At 41.1% G+C, this 20,599-nt stretch overlaps 1 protein-coding gene across 2 annotated transcripts; it reads left to right on the plus strand.

Annotated features, from left to right (window-relative positions):
* Positions 1-4,157: 4,157 nt before the first annotated feature.
* Positions 4,158-13,703, plus strand: LOC115594006 (cholinesterase). 2 transcript variants are annotated; one of them, XM_030437760.1, is made up of 10 exons: positions 4,158-4,264; positions 5,269-5,577; positions 7,492-7,720; positions 8,306-8,438; positions 8,545-8,696; positions 9,602-9,785; positions 9,921-10,231; positions 11,785-11,994; positions 12,093-12,250; positions 12,856-13,703. In XM_030437760.1, the coding sequence occupies exons 2-10, from the start codon at positions 5,277-5,279 to the stop codon at positions 12,951-12,953; spliced, it is 1,776 nt and encodes a 591-aa protein (XP_030293620.1). In that variant the 5' UTR covers positions 4,158-4,264; positions 5,269-5,276; the 3' UTR covers positions 12,954-13,703. The 2 variants fall into 2 exon arrangements, with proteins under 2 accessions (XP_030293620.1, XP_030293629.1); XM_030437769.1 differs by lacking the exon at positions 4,158-4,264 and adding an exon at positions 4,502-4,756.
* Positions 13,704-20,599: the final 6,896 nt, after the last annotated feature.

The following is a 20,599-nucleotide window of genomic DNA, read 5'->3' on the forward strand; positions in this document are numbered from 1 at the left end:
TTATCATCCTCAATTATGATTTATTTGGACTTGTGTTCTGACCTCTGATGTAAGGCATATGAACTGTACAGAGTATTCTTTGACTTGTAATAGGCTGTGACTTTTCACGAGCACAGTACTGCTCAATATCATTCTGAGTGCCGTCAGAGGTTAAAACTTAAGTCCAAATAAATAATTAGCGAAGATGATCATTTCTCCAGTACAATTTTAACCTCACGCCCATACACAGTCAAGTGTATATATGATGATAATAAGGACGTTAAAGTAGTTTAATCCACAGCAATGCATCGTCTGATGAGATCACGAGATATGTCAGTGTCCTGTGTGTGTCTCTAAACGGTCTATTTCTCATGAGCTCAGAAAAAAAAAAATGTTTCTTTGCTTTGCGATGGTGCATTTTCCTGCGAATCCACGAGGGGTTTTAAATAGTTGTATTTAGATTAAGAAGTATGAGAATTGCCTCATCCCATAAATACACGTCATCCTTCAATTTATCACAAACACTCAAATGCAAAAGCACCAAATTTGGAGATATGCAGCTCTTAGACTGCATAAGGAGGGGTATCAAAAGTATCAAGTAACTAAAGCTTTCAGAAATAATGTACTGGAGTGTAGTGTAGGATAGTATGTGGTCCTGACATGGGCAGCACCATAAATATATAATGTAGGAGACACTGTTCACACACTACTTTGATATATATATATATAATGTGTATGTGTGTATATATATATGTGTATGTGTATATGTGTGTGTATATATGTGTGTGTGTGTGTGTATATATATATATATATATATATATATATATATATATATATATATATATATATATATATATATATATATATATATATATATACATATATATATATATAACGATGCAATACATGTGCAGATGTAGAAAGTGTTCCGCTGTGCTCTCTGTGTTTTGGTGCGTAATGGGGCGGAGCTGTCAATCACCCATGACACGTTAGACTTGGTGACATTTTGGGAATCTATTGGTCAATTTGAATGATTGACACCTCTATAGAACCATCAGAACAAAACTCTATCGGGCTTGACCTTGTTTGACCTGAGGAAAAGGGGTTCATCTTCTTTGGAGGAAGGGGAACAGACCAGATGTGCTTAGTCGTTGTAAATAACTAAAAGAAGGTCTCTGGTGATCTGTTTATTGCAAGAAAAACAACATCGTCCCACTCGTGGAGAGGAGAGGATTTTGCCAGGCCAGGATATGGGGGCTTTCAGTCCCATATGCTGGAAAAAGGAGTCGATTTGGGTTAAAGGTAATCATGGCCGAAATGAGACCACTTTAAGATGCAGAGACAAAGGCTTGTGTTCCTACAGTAGAGAAGACTAGAAAGTGCAATACCAGAGTATAAAGTTGAATGAAATGAGAAAGCAAAATACATGTACCTAGGGTAAACAATACCTGAGTAAATGGAATTAGTTACTGTATGTTCCACATTCTACCATCATTACGTCAACAACTACATTTCAAGGTTGTATTTTACTACAGCGCTATAGCAATTATGTATATAATTTAAAAGTGTTTCAGAAAAAAATTGGCTTTGTTTCGTTATATATGTCCACACACAGATGAACACCGACACACAAGCGTGCCAAACATCTTGCATTATTTGTCACGGATTATTCTGTTCCGGTGTGATGCGTAGATTTTACTGAGCAATCCAAGTTAATGAAGATCTCAGTCATACTGAAAAACGGTGTATGTACAGTGTGTGCCTTTGCTAGTAAGCACAATATGAATCAAGATGACTGAGGCCAGTGTACCTGAGCCTGTATATGGTGCCAAGGCACTACATCAGAGCCCCCACTGAGGGCTTAGTGTGACGTTAATCCGACTGCACGTTAGCATACTATAAATAACATGAATACACGTACAAGCACACAAACACACCCGCAGACATACTTAATGGACCTGCTGGCACATGTATGTATCCACACATATAGTCCCTCACACACACACGCAGAGCCATCATGCACAGACCCAAACACACTCACTCTCACAGCACTAAAAATTCCAAAGACAAGTTTACTTTTCTTTCTGGCTTTGGCCTACGGATAAGTGGGAAAGGAAAGCACAGATGACAAAAAAATAAAAATAAAAAGTCACAGCCCAGAACAAGCAGACAGTAATCTGAGAAAGAAACAAGGGACAGAAACAGGAAGCGGTGTAGTTAGGAGGAACTAGGCTGGGTCAACATGGCAAACCAGCTTCATTTCCAGGGAAGTCGTGAAAAGGAAAAAATATTGTTTTTCCTACATGACAAGCACTAAGCCTGGGTGTCCATCGGAGTTAAACTTGGCACAGGCACATTGCAGATTAAAAACTATAGATAGATCAATGATCATAGAAATATATTCTAACTCACTGATAACTCAGAATGAGCTCTAGCTGCCTGGATGGTATTTACAATGGGCATAATTCCAGATTCCAGGGCTAAAACAGACATGATCCAGAGCTGTTTACAGATGGGAGGAGAGTTCGGAGATTACCTTTTTTTACTTTTGGGAAAAAAATCCAGATTTATCTTCGCTCTTGCTTATCAGCCTAACTGCAGCAGCGATCCACGGAGCTAACCATCACTGTAACGTTGACTGCTGACTGGGCTGGAAGGGAAATGGTGAGATGCGAACACACTCTCTGTTTGTGCCTTTGCTGGCTTAGCTAGCTTGCGGCTAGTGTACATTAAAGTAATCTGGCTTTTTGTGCATGAGTGCAGTCAAACTGGCTGTACAGATGGTAAAACAACCACCAATAAACACACATCATAACTGATGTGACCCAGGCACAACGAGGTAATGTTTTAATTTGATACCTAAGTTTCTGAGACCTCTACCTTATCAACATAATCAATACTGTCCTTAAAAACCTGTTGTACATCACCTGATACATGTATTCTGCCCACTTGTGGATAATCATTCCACTGCGGGCAGTGAAAGGACTTTTTTTGGCTTTTTCAAAATGGCCGCTGTCATTAAATCATTCACACACTTTTGGCAGGAAAATCATTCCTCATTTTCAAGAAGTTACAGAAAGAATACATTTATATTGTTACTCATTTTTTCAAGTAAATATGTTCTGTATTGAATCATGCATGATTACTTAATGATTCATTCTTTATATCACAGTTAAACCGGGTTAAAAATGTGTGTATCAAATTCGATATTGCAGGTATATATATATGGTTCTTTATCCCTGAATGGTCATGTCACATTTTTGTAATGCAATCTACATCATGCCTACCACAATACGAACACACACTATTTTGCAAGCACTGCACCAGCAATCACTTCTCACATGTGTAAGGTGCATCTTTGCCTGAAAATTTGACGGAAACTGTTTTTTTGCCTACCAGAAAGTGAAAGACATAGGCTGTGAAAAGTTTTATGTATAAAAAAAACAATGAGAGAAACTGCCTGAAATGTCCTATATTTTCAAAATGTTATTTACATAATTTGTTTTGTATCTAAAATCAATATTGTGAGGAAAACATTGCCAAAAATGCCCAATGTGTCAAATGTCATACACAAAATATATCACAAATCAAAATGATTAGCAACATTTTTTGAACTGGTTTTGTTTGTTTATCCGATTTCCAGAGAAATTTGAATTTTCTGGCAATTTTTTGATGTGTCAGGCTTTGGTCTCGTCCTGCAGCTTCCCCACCCCGAAAGTAGAGACAGCTACCTCATGAAACACACTGTTAGCTTTAGTGAACTTGTGGATTCCTCTGGATTTTCATAGTCCACAACTACACAACATAAATGTTTAAGGCTAGGGAGTTTGGAGATATTTTAACACAGATTTCCTGCATGTTATATCTTTAAAGAAAGTGAAAAGAAGATAGTGGATCAGCCCTTTCATCTGGATCTGCACCAAAAGCTAATGTTGATCATCCACATTGTCACCATTGTTATTATTATTATTAGTATTAGTATTATTATTACTATTATTAGCTTTGGTACATGGTGTTGTTTAGTTAGAGTACATTTGACAGATTATAATGAGTTTTTTAATATCTTGATTCTTCTTGTTCTTCTACATTATTATTATTATTATTATTATTATTATTATTATTATTATTATTATTATCTGTGGGGTTGTAGTAGTTGTAGGCTATGTGTGGGTGGCGGTCAGGGCCAGCCCCGCAGTCGCTGGACAGAGGGAGTCTGTCCACGCCTTCTTCACCCCACGCTGTGTCCTCACCGCGTCCGGACAGACACACACTGCTAACTGACAAGGTAAGACGTCACTGCAAGGTTTATATTATAAATTACTGTAAGTGGAGGCACCGTCGGGACGCGTCGTTTTGTTTTGTTTCAAGTCGTTTGTACAGATTTGTGAGTGAGCGCGTCTCTCTCCAGTGGTGGCGGTCTCCAGCTGTGCGCGCGTGTCACTCTGGAAAAACGCGCTGTTTACTCATTCCGTGTCTTTTTGAGAGTAAAGCGCGCGCGTTGTCACGTGCGCACGCGTGTTCACTGACGGCCTCAGGCGAAATGTTCTTTTTCCAAATATTTACGGATTAAAAGGCGCTTTTAAAGTGACACACTTGCCGCGGGAATGACCCTCTCTCTCTCTCTCTCTTTCACACACACTCATTCACACACAGAGAGACAAACACACACACCCGCCGCTCTGTAGCATTGAGTTGTAATTCTTTGAAGAACTGGACCTTTACTGAATACAGAAATCCAGCTGCCAGATGTTTTACTGCGTGGCCCATATGGAAATGTGTAAGTCTAATATTCTGCTGTTCTGTGTTGCTTCTTCTGTATCACATAGTGAAGTCTTCATGCTGGTGTTTTCCACAAAACCCTGAATGCTCCTGGGTGTCATTATGAAGCACATAGACTTGGACTATGGCATAACTGCAGCAAGAGCAAACCTAACACGGGTCACTGGTCCTTGAACTCAGCTCCGTGACCCCCAAAACAAAGGACATGAATTTGACAAAACATCATTCTTTTTTTACCTTAACCAACACTGACTTGGGTCAAAATAAATGTATTCATAGAGGTAAAACATAATTTAAAATACAGACTTTATGTATTTGCACCTTAATGTGGATAAATGAAACTGAAGGTGTCAGCACCGGCAGTATACATTTGAAAATGCAGAACTGGTGAACAAAAGCAGAGCAACTCCGTTCTGGAAATCTGTTGTTATATTAATATTAAATGTGATATTTCAATCTAAGTGACTACATTATAATATCTCGTTAATAACATTTTGTGTGTCTCCCCAGGATTTTCAATGGCGGGGGTCTCTCTGTGCACACACCTGCTTCTTCTTTTTCTGCTGCCACCTTTACTGTCGGCATTACCAACTGCCCAAGACGACCTGCTAATCAACACTAAGAATGGGAAAGTTCAAGGGAAGATGCTTTTGGTCTTAGGTGGTGATGTCAGAGCGTTTCTTGGGATCCCCTACGCCAAACCACCGCTGCGGAAACTGAGATTCAGACCTCCTGAGCCAGTAGCGAATTGGCAAGGGGTGAGGGATGCCACCAAATTCCCAGACTCCTGCTACCAGCTGCTGGATACGGCCTTTCCAGGTATAGATACATGTTTACACGAATGGATACGATGGTACTGTGGTGTGGTGTACATGTACCGTGACTTGTTGTAGTGGGTGTTGTGAGTTATAACTCCTGCCAAAGAAAAGTCAATATCAGTTATTGCTTGATGAGTTACCCACTGAGGGGCCAAAATGTGCAGAATTTTTATTTTAGGCAAGCATGTTATTAGAATACGCAAATAATCCATTTACTCAGCACATAAGCCAGAACGTGAATCAGAAATACTTTATTGAAATTGGTACGTTACAGTAGCTACGTAAAAAGTAGTAAAATATAAAATTACTGTAATGCCTCGTAATTATTATGCACTCAGTACTGAGTATGAGTAGAAAATACTACAAAGACGACTAATTATGTTAGGCCAGACAGCATTTCTTGCAAACCAAGCAAAAAAAAGCATTTTATTAAAATGTGCGGTACAGGGTGCACATATATGAACGTTGCCGCTTTCTTAAAAGTAAGGAAAAGTCAAAATGATGAAGTTTCGAGCTGTCGTCTCTTCGGAGTTACTGTTCGGGATGACTCATGCCTTAACATGAACTGATGAAATGTCAAAGGAGGTGCATCCACACCCCTAAGAACTAATCTGTCCTGGGGAGCAGTTCTGCAGATTCACAAGAGAAAAGAAGAATGTTACATGTTCTGGCTTTTAGTCCCTTTTTGAGTAGTTCAAGCTCTGCTTCCCGGAATCCAACTTGACAGCGTCTATTTGTTACACTGTCCCGACGAATACCCAAGCCCAACCCATGATATAAATTAGTGGATGACCGAAGTGTGACAAGGCAACAAAGGACTCCATTAAAGTTAATGTCTGAATAAATTAAGACATTAAAGGGGCACGATGTAGTTCTGAAGAAGAAATTTAAACTCTTATAATATTTACATTGACACAGGCACATTGATGAGTTGAATATGTGAATAAACAAGCCCTTCTCAGAGGACAGTAAGGTCCCCGGAACACTGTTTGAAGCTAGAAAGGTGGCAGGGTCCGCCACATGTAAACAAAGTAAAACACCATTATGTTGTGTTGTCCAAAGAGAGTTTGTTTATTACATTGATTTAGGCATTACATAATCAATCAATCTTTCGATCTTTCTCTTCTAATTAAAATCTCTACCACAAAACCACACAGTGCACCTTTAAAAGGCCACTGTACTAACTTTAGGTTAGGCATTGCAGTGGGGCGGTGGCAGTTATATAATACCCAGTCACACACACACACACACACTCTCTCACACACACACACACACACACACACACACACACACACACACAAAACAAAACAGTGATTGGATGATTTATTACAGTATCATCGGTGGTAGTAAATTCAGATGTGAATGAATACAACAGTTGGAGAAAAATAGAGTGCGTCTGCTTGTAAACACTCATAAGTGCACAATCCACAAATTGAAATTGATACGATACCCCCCCACCCATGTGAAGAATCAAGGCTGGGGTCATGACAACATATTAGCTTTTTATAGACACAGCCACCTGTCAGGGGTTGCTTGGAAGCCACTTGTAACCACTGCCAGGCATCTGATCAGAGGAACTGCCCAAATGCCCTCTCCAAATATAGATGCGACAACACAAATAGAAATGGACAGAATATGTTAGACTGCTGTTTTCGCTTTGGAGAAAGCAGCGCTCAATCCGAGGAAAACAAGCCAGGGTAATTGACTTGTAACTGTATTTGTCCATTTGCCTCTGTAACTGTTTAACTCCACATATTGCTTGCAATAAAGTGTCATAATAAAGTTGAACTCAAACTTTTGACACATCTTGCGCCCTAAAGATATGAAGGAACAGAGATAAGACTATCTTTTAATTGCTCGACAACAGTCACAATCAGTCTCCACTGGCAGTGATTAATATCATCATTCTTCCCAGGGTTCAAAGGTGCAGAGATGTGGAACCCAAACACTCCTCTGAGTGAGGACTGTCTGTACCTAAACGTCTGGTCCCCACGTTTCAATAAAACCCAGGGCTCGGCACCGGCTCCTGTCCTCGTCTGGATCTATGGAGGCGGGTTCAGTGTAGGGACGTCCTCTCTGGACATCTATGACGGTCGCATCTTGAGTAAATCTGAAGGCGCTGTCGTGGTATCAATGAATTACAGGTAAGAACTGAAGTAAAGTGAAGGAATAAATGATGGAGTCCTTACTGCATGGAACTGGAAACTATTTGACAATTAACAATGAGGGGAACATCTCAGAGCAGGTTTTCTTTCTTTTCCAACGAATACTCGCCCAAATAAACGTCTGGAATGTACAATTTCTGCATCCCACGGATATGCTGAAACCTTAGATCATTTATGTTGCAACTTTTCTTAATGCTGTGCTTATGTTCTGGTTAGAGTTAGACAAAAAAAACCCAAAAAACAATTGGTTAGGGTCAGGCAAGGAAAATGTTTTGCCCTAAAATAACTAATTTGGTTGCCACAAACAAGGCTGGAGATCTCCCGACCTATAGCAAAAACAGATCTGGTTTTATCTACATTTGATCCATGCCCACAATGGAAGTTGCATTAGGTAATCAGATACTGATAGTGGGTTTGTGTGCATAAAGCAGAGAAAAGGAATTTGTAAACAAGAAAGACATAGTACCACTATGTGCAAACTTTAGGTTTCTGCTGATTCCATAGCTAAAGGTTGAATCCATCTCCAGTTAAATGATTTCAACAACTTTCCTCATCCTATGACAGAGTCGGACCTTTGGGTTTCCTGTCACTTCCTGACAACAAGAACGTCCGGGGCAACGCGGGCCTGTTGGATCAGCGTTTAGCCCTGCAGTGGGTAGCTGACAATATTGCAGCTTTTGGAGGCGATCCTTCGCAGGTAAAATGTTTTTTCTATCCTAAAATCAGTTAACATGATTTGTGTCGATTGTCCAAACAAACAATGAAACAAGCTGCCGGGCTTGTGATATGCTGTCTTATCCCAGGTGACTCTGTTCGGGGAGAGCGCTGGATCAGCATCTGTGGGCTACCACCTGCTCTCCCGAGGCAGCCATGGTCTTTTCCAGAGGGCCGTGATGCAGAGTGGCTCTCCTAATGCACTCTGGGCCTCAATCAGCCCAGCCGAGGCCTGGCGCAGGTAGGGTGCATTCATTCCAGCACTAATTATTTGGATTTGTTTAGGCTCCCTCTGACACTTTATCTGATATGTTGGGACACATTTGTATTTATTGTCTCATCAACTGTTGTAAGCGTCGATGTTAAATGAACAGAATAAATGCTCAGTCATGATCAGGTAGTGTCGACGCGCATAAAATGTCACAAATGAGGACTCAAAGGCTATAAACATTCAAACTCTTTCTATTCAGAGCAGGGTATATCAGATACTCAGTATTAATGTTTTGTAAATCTTTTCAAGATCTTTTTAAATCCAATTTAAGAGTAACTTTTTTTGTGTGTTAAGTGTTAAGTAAGCATAAAGGTATGTATTATGCATGTGGTCTCATGCAGATGTGGGTTTTATGCGGAATATGGTTATTTGAGTGGTGAATTTATATTTTAAGTGTAGGTATAAAGAAAATAAAGACAGTATTAGATTTGCAACATCAGACACGTGGACTTCTCATGCAGAGGAGCGTGACTCATTTTGACAAAAACAAACGTAAAGGATGGATTTTTTTTCTTTTTCCTTTTTAAAAATGTTTAGGGCAATTAAGCCCTCACAAATTAAAACTTCATACTAATTAATGACTTTTTTGGCTAAGATTTATATACATTATTATTATTATTCTTATTATTTTTTCATTATTGTAATTTTTAAACTTATTAGGAACTGCATTTATTCTGAAAATGGGTCACAAAAACATAAATCATGTCCTTGTACATTTTGAAATTCAGGGGTGAGTACACATGCAGCTTGATCAGACATTCTCAGTGTATTGGCTTTTTTACTTATCAGTTCTTTTAACTATGACCAGCTCTCCATCCTCCCCTTGCTCTCCCATTCTCAACTGTCATTCCTTCTGCCACTTACTGCACATCCAGGTCCACAAAGCTGGCGGTGTCGCTGGGCTGCAAATCTAATCCAGCTAAACTGGAAGAGTGTCTGCAGCAGGCTGATCCCGGGAAAATCACCTCGATGCAAAATGAAGCTGTGATGCAGCCTGCACACTTGGGCCTGATCTTTGTTCCTACTGTTGACGGAGTCTTCCTAACAGATACTGTTGAGGTAGATTTACAGTTGTGTTCATGTTGCAGTAACATCTTGCACTTTGCAACATTTAAGCATACATTTTTTTTAAGTCCTTCATTTGAAAACTTCTTGCACCACAAACACCAAACCATGTTTTGTTCTCTGCTGCAGGAGCTGCTGAGAGCCGGTAACCTCCCGAAGAAAGAACTGCTGTTAGGATTAAACCAGGATGAAGGGACCTACTTCCTAATGTATGGAGCGCCTGGACTTAGCCTCACTGGTGACAGTCTCATCACCAGGAAAGACTTCCTGGCTGGAGTGGGCATCCAAATGACATATGCAAATGAAATCACGAAAGAAGCAGCCATTTTCCAGTACACCGATTGGACGGATGAGTACAGTGGGAAGGGAAACCGTGACTCGCTGGGCGCTTTGGTTGGAGACCAAGATTTTGTTTGTCCTCTGCTAGAGTTCGCCAACAGGTAAATCGAAGTAAAAGGTAGTGTGTTTATGGTAATAAAGCAAAGGATATGTTCAATCTGTATCCCAGAATTCAGACTGAGAATGCAAAGGGCTATGTTGGTGGGCTCTTGTAGTTCTTATACACCAGCAGGGGAAGGACCGCTAGTAGGATAAAAAAGCACTGCCACGACCTCAGCAATAGACTATTCCTGCTTCTGTAGCCCCGGGTCCAAGACTGAGACAGGAGGAGAGAAGACAAATCTTTCCTCAGGCCACCTGGATGGTAAACTGACTGACTGACTCTGACCTCTGTATATCCTCAACTCTGTCGGGCACAGGGGAATCCAGCTCTGTCTTCTCTGCAGGAAATCCTTTGCACTGCCCCACACATACGATATTTATACATATATATATATATCGCCTATATATATATATATATATATATATATATATATATATATATATATATATATATATATATATATATATATATCTCTATGTACCGTTTACTTTTTAAACATACTGTATATATACATTTTTTTTTTTTTGGAGTAATATTTCAACTCATCTCTCATGACTAAGGAGGAAATCCCATTGCTTTTAACTACATAAATTACTACACACACGACAAGCCTTATCATTTTGAGTTTTTTTGTTTTAGATACCATTGTGATGTCTAATATGATCAACGAAGGCCAGAAGTGCCAGACATGCTGGCAATCATCTTATGTTTCGTCAGGATGAGCCAGGCCAGTCCCCATGAAAAAAATATTGTCGGCAATTAACGTCTTTGCAAACATGTTCACATTTGCACATGTCATAGGCCACCATATTGATATCTCTACAGCTAACGTCAGGTTTACTTTGCATTTTTGTAACTGACGAGGAGGAGGAGTTAGGCCACAAGGTCAACAAGTAAGTGACAGCTGTTTAAGATGGTGTTTCTTACTTACCAAGTTGTTGTTTTTTTGTGTTTAACCTAACCGAATTATAGCAATGCCTAGTCACAACATGATATTTAAAAAATGACCCAAAAGAAATGTCAGGCTTCAATGAGAACACTCTGCACGTGCAAGGAGTGCTGCTTGTGTGTGGAAAACGGTGTCCCTCTGCTGCTCTTCAGTTTTGGGATCTTATTAGTTCAGAATTGTTGAAAAAAATTCTTAGGCTCTGATGAGGGTGATGAATTATAAAAGCTACAGAAATATGACATTCACTTTACAAAGTGGTCTAGCAGTGATGTGCTCCTTCACCGGTATTTGATTGTCCAACGCAGAGTCTTGCAGGATAAGGTTGCATTGTGTCGCAGCTGAAATTGATCTCTTTGTCGCTGTATGACCCTGCACTTTTGTTTTGGCACCTTGCTTTGTCAATGCAGTTGTGCTGTTCAAAGGAATGAGGGGGTTTGCTATTTTCTCATGCAGTGCTGCTGTTCCTGTGAATGCAGCCAATCCAACTGGTTTGGGTCTTTAATATCCTACATGGTCAGTTCCCATTTGTTGTGGTTGTTGGGTATGTTTGTATCTTATTAGTCTGATTCAGTTCAATTTTAACTTTTTTTTTTTTTCCCCAGGTACTCCCAACACGGTGGCAAGACCTTCCTTTATCTTTTTGACCACCGGTCGTCAGTCAACCCTTGGCCAGCGTGGATGGGCGTCATGCACGGCTACGAGATAGAATTTGTCTTTGGGATGCCGCTGGATGCCTCCCTGGGATACACGAAGAATGAAGTAAACATGACCAAGAAGTTCATGAAACACTGGGCCAACTTTGCAAGGACAGGGTATGCATTATCAGATAGACAATGAGCCATTCAAGCTGTGCGACGACCCTCACGACACTGACGAATTGTCTCGATGTGCTTTTTTTCTTTTTGGGCAGGAATCCAGGCATTGACGGAGCCAAATGGCCCGTGTTCACCCCTGAGCAGCAGGAGTACTGCACTCTGAACTTCAACCTTCCGCAGGAAAAGACAATGATGAGAGCTAAGGAGTGTCGCCTCTGGAACAAATTACTACCGGAAATACAGAAAGTCTCAGGTGAGACACACGTACACACACACACATCTATCTGCCTCACGCATATTCTTAGAAACACACACACACACACACACACACATGCATGCTCTTGCACACATACTCAGAACTCTTTATAGTTATCTAGAGTAGGAGGTATTGCGTCAGGCACTGCCAGGGAGGCGATTTGCCGTGTTTAGCCTGTGGAGGAGATTTGTATCCCGGCTTGCTCCTCCTCTGCTTCGGCGCCATTCTGGAGGGCTGAGTGGGAGGAGAGGAGGGTCAGTCATCACTTTACCGAACACTGATCACACACAGAGTGAATATTACTCATACACCTCTCCACTGGAGTCATTATTTGCACTCTCTTACACACACACACACACCCTGCACAGCACCTCTGAACATGTAGAATTTTGGGAATTTTGTCACCATCTTCATCCAGAATGACTCTTCCTCCATTATCTCCACTAGAGCTGTTTAAAAAGAGAATGGTTCTCCAGAATATGTCATGTTTTAAGATAAATATTTTGGAAAGTGACAGATAGATGTAAATATGTGCACAAAGCAGCTGACGTCCTTGAGGTATTACAAAGTAAAAGTCTCTCTGTCTTCCTCTTCCTCCACAGATGATTTGCGGGTTTGTAATACTGCAAATGGGATAATACCCCGCTCCGATTACGTGTTCCTCCTCATTTTGATGGCTATAACATTAATCTTCTGCTAGAGTGAAGAGACCTGCCCTGGCTGGGCTGTTTCATACAGCCATATACAACAGTTTACATTAAAAAGTGCACAGCAAGAGTGAACTCTGTCTTTGTAGACGTTGTATGTATGTATTTGTATTTTCCCTTTGTTATAAATGTTTCTACAATAACCATCTCTGCAGCAGCAGTATTTCACGATACATAACATAACTGTCATAATGGAACAAGAAAAACTCTTTGTTTTTTCTTTTGCAAGTGCCGGTATTGTGCAATGCACAATAACCAAATAGTGGCTTCTGTTATGAAAAAGGGAATATTAATTTCTGATTACTAGTGAAAGGTGCAATAAGCAATCACAGAGATTCCCAGGTCACCAAACCCAAAGCGTGACTACATTTTGACTCTTTTTTTTTTTTTTTTTCAATTTTGTCTTGCTTTCAAGTGTTTCTTACTGAATAAATGGTGCTTACAGTAAATGCAGATGATCTAAAATGCACTTGTATCCTATAACAAACTGAAGTTACTTTGTGAATATAATGCAGCGACTTCAAGCAGATGTTGGAATTTCACTTACACAAATTCAGTTTCAACCTGCAGAAGATGCATTATTTCCTGGTGACATTTAAGGCTGGCGGAAGAATAATTTTACGTTTGCTCATCTATAAGGTCGCTTGATGAAAAATACAGGAATCAGGAGCGCCCTTGATTTGTATTGATGCATTGTCTATTGACCATGCTTTGAAAATTAAAGATAAAAATGTTGAAGATAATGTTTGGGGTGTTCTTTCAATCAATTGAGATACAGCATTCCACTGACTGACTTTAGCTTGTCTGATAGAAACTCACATGTGTGCCTCCAGCAACCACAAAATCACTTGTTCCTACTGTTGTACATGGACATATTTCTAGTCTTTGTGAAGGAATGCGATATCTTTGTTGCAATTAGTACGTGCTGAATGACATTTATCCTCGTCATCGGAAGCGTTCCACAGTTTAGCATACTGCGTTACTGTTCCACGTTCTGTCACTGACGACAGTGATGTGATAATAAACAGCGTCGCCGAGCAAAGGTCACGGTGTTGATACAAAAAGCTAATGAGATGTTGGAGAGAATTGAAAAACTTTGGTTGAACGACCTTGAAAACTTTTTAAAAATCCTCTGGTGCAAAAAAGAATTGCTCTGCTCAAGAATCTGATACAAAATGTGTGAGTACAGTTTTTTTTTTTTTAGTTGCAAAGACCTTTGATATGACTCTGACACGTTATGTATCCACCGCTATGTGTACGTGTGACAATTTGTGTTGTTTTTTGTTTTTTTTTGCTTCTGCCAAAACGAACCTGTTGTTGCTACATGCCAAGCAATTTAGTTTTGTCATAATCTGTTTGGATCCCTATCAGACATACACATGCATACAAACTCGCGCACAGCAACTCAGATGCTTTTTCTACTTGACCTTATGAAGTGGCTGATGTAGAATGACTCCGGAGCGCCGCTTAAGAGGATGTGGTGTATACGCCTGCGTCTGACACTGTCAACGGAAAAAAAAGGGTTAGAAGGTGAGACACATACTGAGAGCGGGGAAGTTGCAATAGGAGTGCATTTGGCAAAGGTGGCCCTCTTGAGACATGACCGTCGGCATTAACAGTGACATCACCGCACACTCCTCCTCTGAAAACGTTGTGGTATTTTTCCAAAGAGAATCACATTGTCTTCAGTGCGCCTCATCCATAATGGATGAAGAAGAAAAAAAAAAAAAAAAGACAGCGAGGTAGAGAGAGGGCGAGAGAGAGAGTGAGAGAAGGAGAAGACTACAAAGACTAAAGGAGACGAAGCGAAGGGGATCTTTGTAAATGATTATGAAGGAGTCTTTGAAGGTACAGTACAGGAGTTTCATTTCATCCTTGACTGAGAATCCTCACTATGTTAAGTCAAGGTGATGCTCCTTTTCCTTCTTATGACCACAGGGATCAGGAAGAGCCGGGCCGAAATGAACAAAAAAGATAGTCAGCAGTTTTGACCTTCTTCACCCACCCTTCGAGTGGGAATGAAACCGCGGGACAGCGGGGGGTTTGCCCTTGGCTGCATCTGCTCTGTATTTTGGTGGCTCAGTAGGCGGACAGGTACGATAGGTTGAGGTGGCAATAATGTGGCCACAGGAGCTCTTGTCTTACAGACCTCTCGTAAATCTTAAAAAAAAAAAAAAAAAAAAAAAAAAAAAAAAAAAAAACTGTATTAAATTCATTCTGTGCGTAGAGCAGTGGACGGACAGAAAAGGAACAGTTTTACTCCCAGCGCTGTAGCTCAGTTGGCGGAGCAGGTCAGCCATTAACTGCTGAGTGTTGGATCGTTCAATAAGTCAGAGTGTTCTTGAGCAGGACAAAGAATATCATATTGCTCGATGGCCGGCACTCCGTTTGTGTGTGAACAGATAAATGAAGGGCACTCAATGTCTGTTATGTTGTTATTCTTAGGCATGAAAGCATGCAGTATATACTGTATGTGCACTCACTTTACCACAATGGCAGACATATTGTATCTGATTGTATTTGAACTTTTAAATCTTGGGAGATGATTCATTGACATATGAATCATGAGTGTTGATTCAACATCGCACTATAGATATTTTTGTTCCTATATCTTTTACAGTTTCAATGAGACATCAAAAGATCCAGTCATGTGGCAAAAAATGTAGGCTCAGAGCAAACATAAGAAAACACAAGTATAAGCTAAACCCTAGAGAGTGCCGGTGAAGACTCCAGGCCTGTGAGGTTGCTCATGTTTTACAGAAAGAGAACATAGATGTACAGGTGCTTAACAGTACTGAAAATCTATCATATTCTAAGAGTCTTTAGCCATGTGAGCACAGGGGCGGACTGGACATCTGTGTGTTCTGGAGAATCACAGAACGGCCGGTACTCCAGGACGGCCACCACGCAGTCATCGTCAGTTTTTTGGTTTTTTTTCATGTTAATCTACTGTTTCACACGCCAGACCAGTAGGTGGCCACAATGCGTCTTTAAATTGGATGCCAGCCGGCAGCTGCCCGTGCCCACCAGCAGTGACGGAGTGGTAATCTGGAATTGCAGCAGATGCCGGAGCCCTCGTGGGCTGTTTGGGCCGGCCGACTAATTAGAGAGCGGCATAAAAGTGGCAGACGTACGGCCACAGGAACATATCTGTCTGCCCCCTTTCAAGTGTCAATAATGTTCTTATGCTAAATGATAACCAAACTTCTACTATTGTACCAACAATCTGATCAGTATTTATACGCCACATATGAGTCTCTGTATCACAGTCATGGTTACCTTCTACAGTTACAAACTTTTACATCAGTCTGCATTGTTTTGTAGCAAAATGTCTTATTCAGATTTTCAAATATGTGCATGTTTGAAATAAAACAAATCTACCTGCAATTTTTTATTTATTTGTTTGCAAAAGTTAAAATGAGGCAATGCCTTCTGGGAAATTCAAGACTGAATCGAGTAGACCGCATCTGCGTGATTGTTGGAAGTTGGAGATTGGAAGTTAGAAGTTGACTGCGATTAAGCTAGCAAAAACAATGAACCGAGGCATCAAGCGACACAAGGGGGGAGCGGAGGAAAAGAGAGATAAATCTAAGAGAGCGCTGTTGGCTGAAAAATGCTGCAAACTGACTGATTTGTTTTTAAAATCAAGTGCAGCTTCAGCTAACACTAGCGCTAATACTGCTAGCACTAATGTTAGCAACACAGCTGAGCCAGCACACCAGAGAGAAAGACAGGACAGTGAGGAATACTAGCCAGGGGAAATGAGCAAGAGGAGGATGAAGAGGTAGACATGGATAAAGAATGATGGTTTTATTATGGAGCGGCTGGCTGATGATTTATGAATTTGTTTTATGCATTGGGGTTGTTCATTGATATGTCCATGTTCTGGTTCAGTTAAATCTATCTATCTAGCTATCAAAGGTGCGTGTGCACGCCGTGCGCCAAAAGTTCTCTCTGCCCCCCCCCCCGCGCGCTGGTGTGGGCCGCTGGTGGGCGGATATGCGCCAACATGCTGATGTTAAACAGTTATAACATTTACGGTGTCCACCATCTTGTGTGTTAGCATCAAACATACAAAGATATTCTGCCTATACCATATAAAAATGAAATCAAAATATCCCAGAAGTGCTGCCATAGTGCACTGGCGTCATTCGGAGCCAAAGTTGGCACAGTAGTGATCAGGGGATAGAGCCGTGGTTTCAAGGTTCTGTCCACACAACCACTCACTCAAATGATGTCAATCATGGTGCTTCAGACCCAATACTAGTACAGATTGAATTAAACTGTCTACCACCATTAAAATCATCTATCTGTCCCATATCGCATCTGCTAACCCGGTGGGTTTCTGATCTACACTACCCATTACCATTGTTGTCCCTATATGTTAGTGATGTTTGCTAGGTGCTAAATGGTGTTATGATGCATTCCATCTGAACTGGGAAGTCAGAATTTCAGAGTTCCCTTTGGGAATTTCAACTGCCCCCTGAAGGCAGTTCTCTGACTTTATAAGTCGAACGTATCTTTTCAAACCCAATGTCAAAATCCAAGATTGGCAGCTTAACACTTTGCATAGGCACTGGTGTCTCATTAAAATATTCAATAACAAGGCACTGTCCAACTTTTACCCATGGACATCCATGTTTGTATGCACAAAATACCACATACTGCATTGTTATCAACTGGTATTACCAACAACCTATGATGGCTAACCTGTTTAGAACTCGTATTGTGACTTGTTTTACCGGAACGTGGCCAACTCAAAGTATAGCATCACTCCCAGCTCCGACTTCAGAGGTAAATGGAACACACCATTATTTTGTTGTTAAGCTACAGACTGTCACCACAAAACTGATATTGACAGAGAGGATAACTATTAATTTCTTGTCAGTGCTAACAATCTGTACACTTATACTATGAGTCGTGTTGTGTTCTGACTTAGAAGTATGTGAATGTGGGTTTTCAAATGTGCAGATAAATGGAACAGTGTTAAAGGAGGAACTTCTGAACTTTATTTTCTTGATTGTTCTTTTTTTCCCTTCCCCTTGAGCTCTTCAGCCATTGTGTCATTACACTTGAGAAAACTACAGTTTCACCACCAAATTATACACGAGTGCTGTTTTTTGAAGGACGGACAGCTGCTTCACGGGAGGTTAGTTGTTTTGACTGATGTCAGCGACACAGTTTAGCTCTCAGACAAGACACTTTGACAGATGTCACGGGTGAGCTGTGATTAATGCACATGACACTGACAGCTTCATTAATTAGGAGGACAACACCTCCCACTGCGTGTCATGTGAAATTACTGTTACCAATCCCCAGGCATATAAGGGCAGGACACACTGTCAAAATAGTGACAGTGCTTGACGTGAGTGACAAACAGCATTGGCTTCACTACAGGCACAACTATTTGAAAAGCTTTCAAGACAATTCAGCTCTCAAAAAAGGTAAAACGTCACTGAATCTTAAAGCTTTTTTGGTTCCTACTTCTTTGTGTTTTGAAATATTTATTTTTTAAAAACTTTCCTTTTCACATGGAGCATTCTGTACTGTATAATGTACCTTGAAAAAAGTTGATAAAAATGTACGTCCTTGGAAGTCTTAAGTATGAGCCGACATTTCTTTCCGAAGAAATATTTCACGGCCGGTGAAAGGCAGTGGCACTCTGTGGCTTATCTGGGTCCAGTCAGAAGTTCAAGCAATGGAGTCCACATGTATTTAGAAAAAAATGCTTTTTTTGACAAACGTCCTTCAGGTCCCTTCCTGACGCATGTTCAGGCCATCAGAGAGATGTCCTGCTTCCTGTCTGCCATGGTGTCTCAATCGGTCAGCTGTTCCTATTTCACTGTCCAAAGGAGGCACCCACTTGGCATCTGGAACAGGTGCCTTATCCGTTGGCTCCTCAGCTCTGAAACGGCTTCACTCTGAGGTGCTGTGGTGAACACTGATCGGGCAAAAGATCAGGCCAACTTGTTAACTTCACCACACTTCTGTAAATCTGCTTCTTCTGTTCTGCATGTTTGTTTTAGTGTCAGGAGAGACCGTGTGACCGTGGGGGAACTTGGTTTGTGGTCCAACAAAATGATATCATGAAAGCAAAGTGATGTAGAGAGAAAGGAAAGGAAAGGAAGATGCCAAAGATTCAGGGTCAAAGACATGACATCCAATTTTAGTGGCTGAGACGAACATTTCTTCTTTTATCACACATATATACTGACCTACTTATGCAGTCATTTTGTTAAATACTACATCACAATAATGCGAAATACAGAAAGGAGTCTCTGTATTTCTGTCTGCCTGTCCTTCGCTCTTTTGCTCGACATCAGTTCTACTTTGTGCGGTGCCGAGTGTGAGCTCTTGAGATCTACGGGACAGGTTTATTAGGGTGTACTACCACTACTACAAATACACACTTTGTAATGTATTAAGAGAGCAACCTTACTTGCTGTTACGCCACAGCTCGGTCTCCATTGCTTGCTACAGTATCATTGGCGGTCTCTGAAATATAACTACTTATTCTTCCACTTCAGTTCCGCCTCCTGAATATTTAGGCCAAAAGTCAAATCACCTTCAGGAGTTCAACGACACGCGGCCGCGCCCATGACTGGTGCGCCTGCGAAAAGGCAGGTTTCGGCTGGTCCGCAAGAGGCATTTCAAACATCCCCCGGAGGTAACCAGAAAACGCTATTTAACACCACGGCTATGTGAGAATGAGTCTGACCTCGGCTGTCGGTTGAGACGGAGGCACCCATCATTCAAATGAGACAGGCGATTAGGGGGAAGGACAAACCCAGACAGCTAAAGAGAAACAGAGAAAGAAAGAGGGACGTACGGGAGGAGATGGGCATATAGGCTGCGGTGATGTGGGAGAGCATAAAAAATGACGGTTAGGTGGGAGGTGGAAGAGGAATTGGGGATACAGCGGGAAGGGTTCGCTCACAGAAGGGGAGAGAAACAGACCGAGGCAGTGAGAGAAACAGTTGATGGGGATAGAGCAAAGAAAATGCGAGGGATAAAGGGAGGGAGGATGACTCCTTTTTCATGCACACCAAGAAAAATAAACACAATGGCCTGGAAGAGAGAGAAAAATACGATAAAGAGACACACAGCGAGGGAAATGAAAGACTGAAGACTTTCAAAATGAGAAGGGGATTTGGTGACAGTGAACGATACAAGAAGAGGCAGCCGCCTTTCATCAGGCTGCTGATGAGTGGAAGCGGAGAAAATATAATAGCATCATTCAATGGAAATTGAGAAAAGGTCCCGGAAATGTTTTTGGCAATCATTTTCATGCACACTGTACGGTTGATCGCGGGGCGTGGGGATAATGTTTTTTCCGCGCGCACAAGCAAAAGTAAGCACAACCTGGGAAAGAGAAAGCAGACGTCAAGCGTTGCATTTACATGACTTTTCCCTCACCTCGGTTCCTCCCGATACACCGAATACATGACGTCATCGCACAGTCATTCAACCTCAAGGACAGACTATTTAAAAAGGGAGGACAACACTCTAATTATGTCCTGTGTTGCACACTCGCACAGCATAATACCGCTGTTGAGCTTATTTCATGAAGTACACTTCTGCAGCATGGAGCAACGAGGCCAAGGTGGATGTGTCATTTCCACAGTGCGCACACAACAAT

Source organism: Sparus aurata, chromosome 2, assembly GCF_900880675.1.
Source record: "Sparus aurata chromosome 2, fSpaAur1.1, whole genome shotgun sequence".
NCBI classification, from domain to species: domain Eukaryota; kingdom Metazoa; phylum Chordata; class Actinopteri; order Spariformes; family Sparidae; genus Sparus; species Sparus aurata.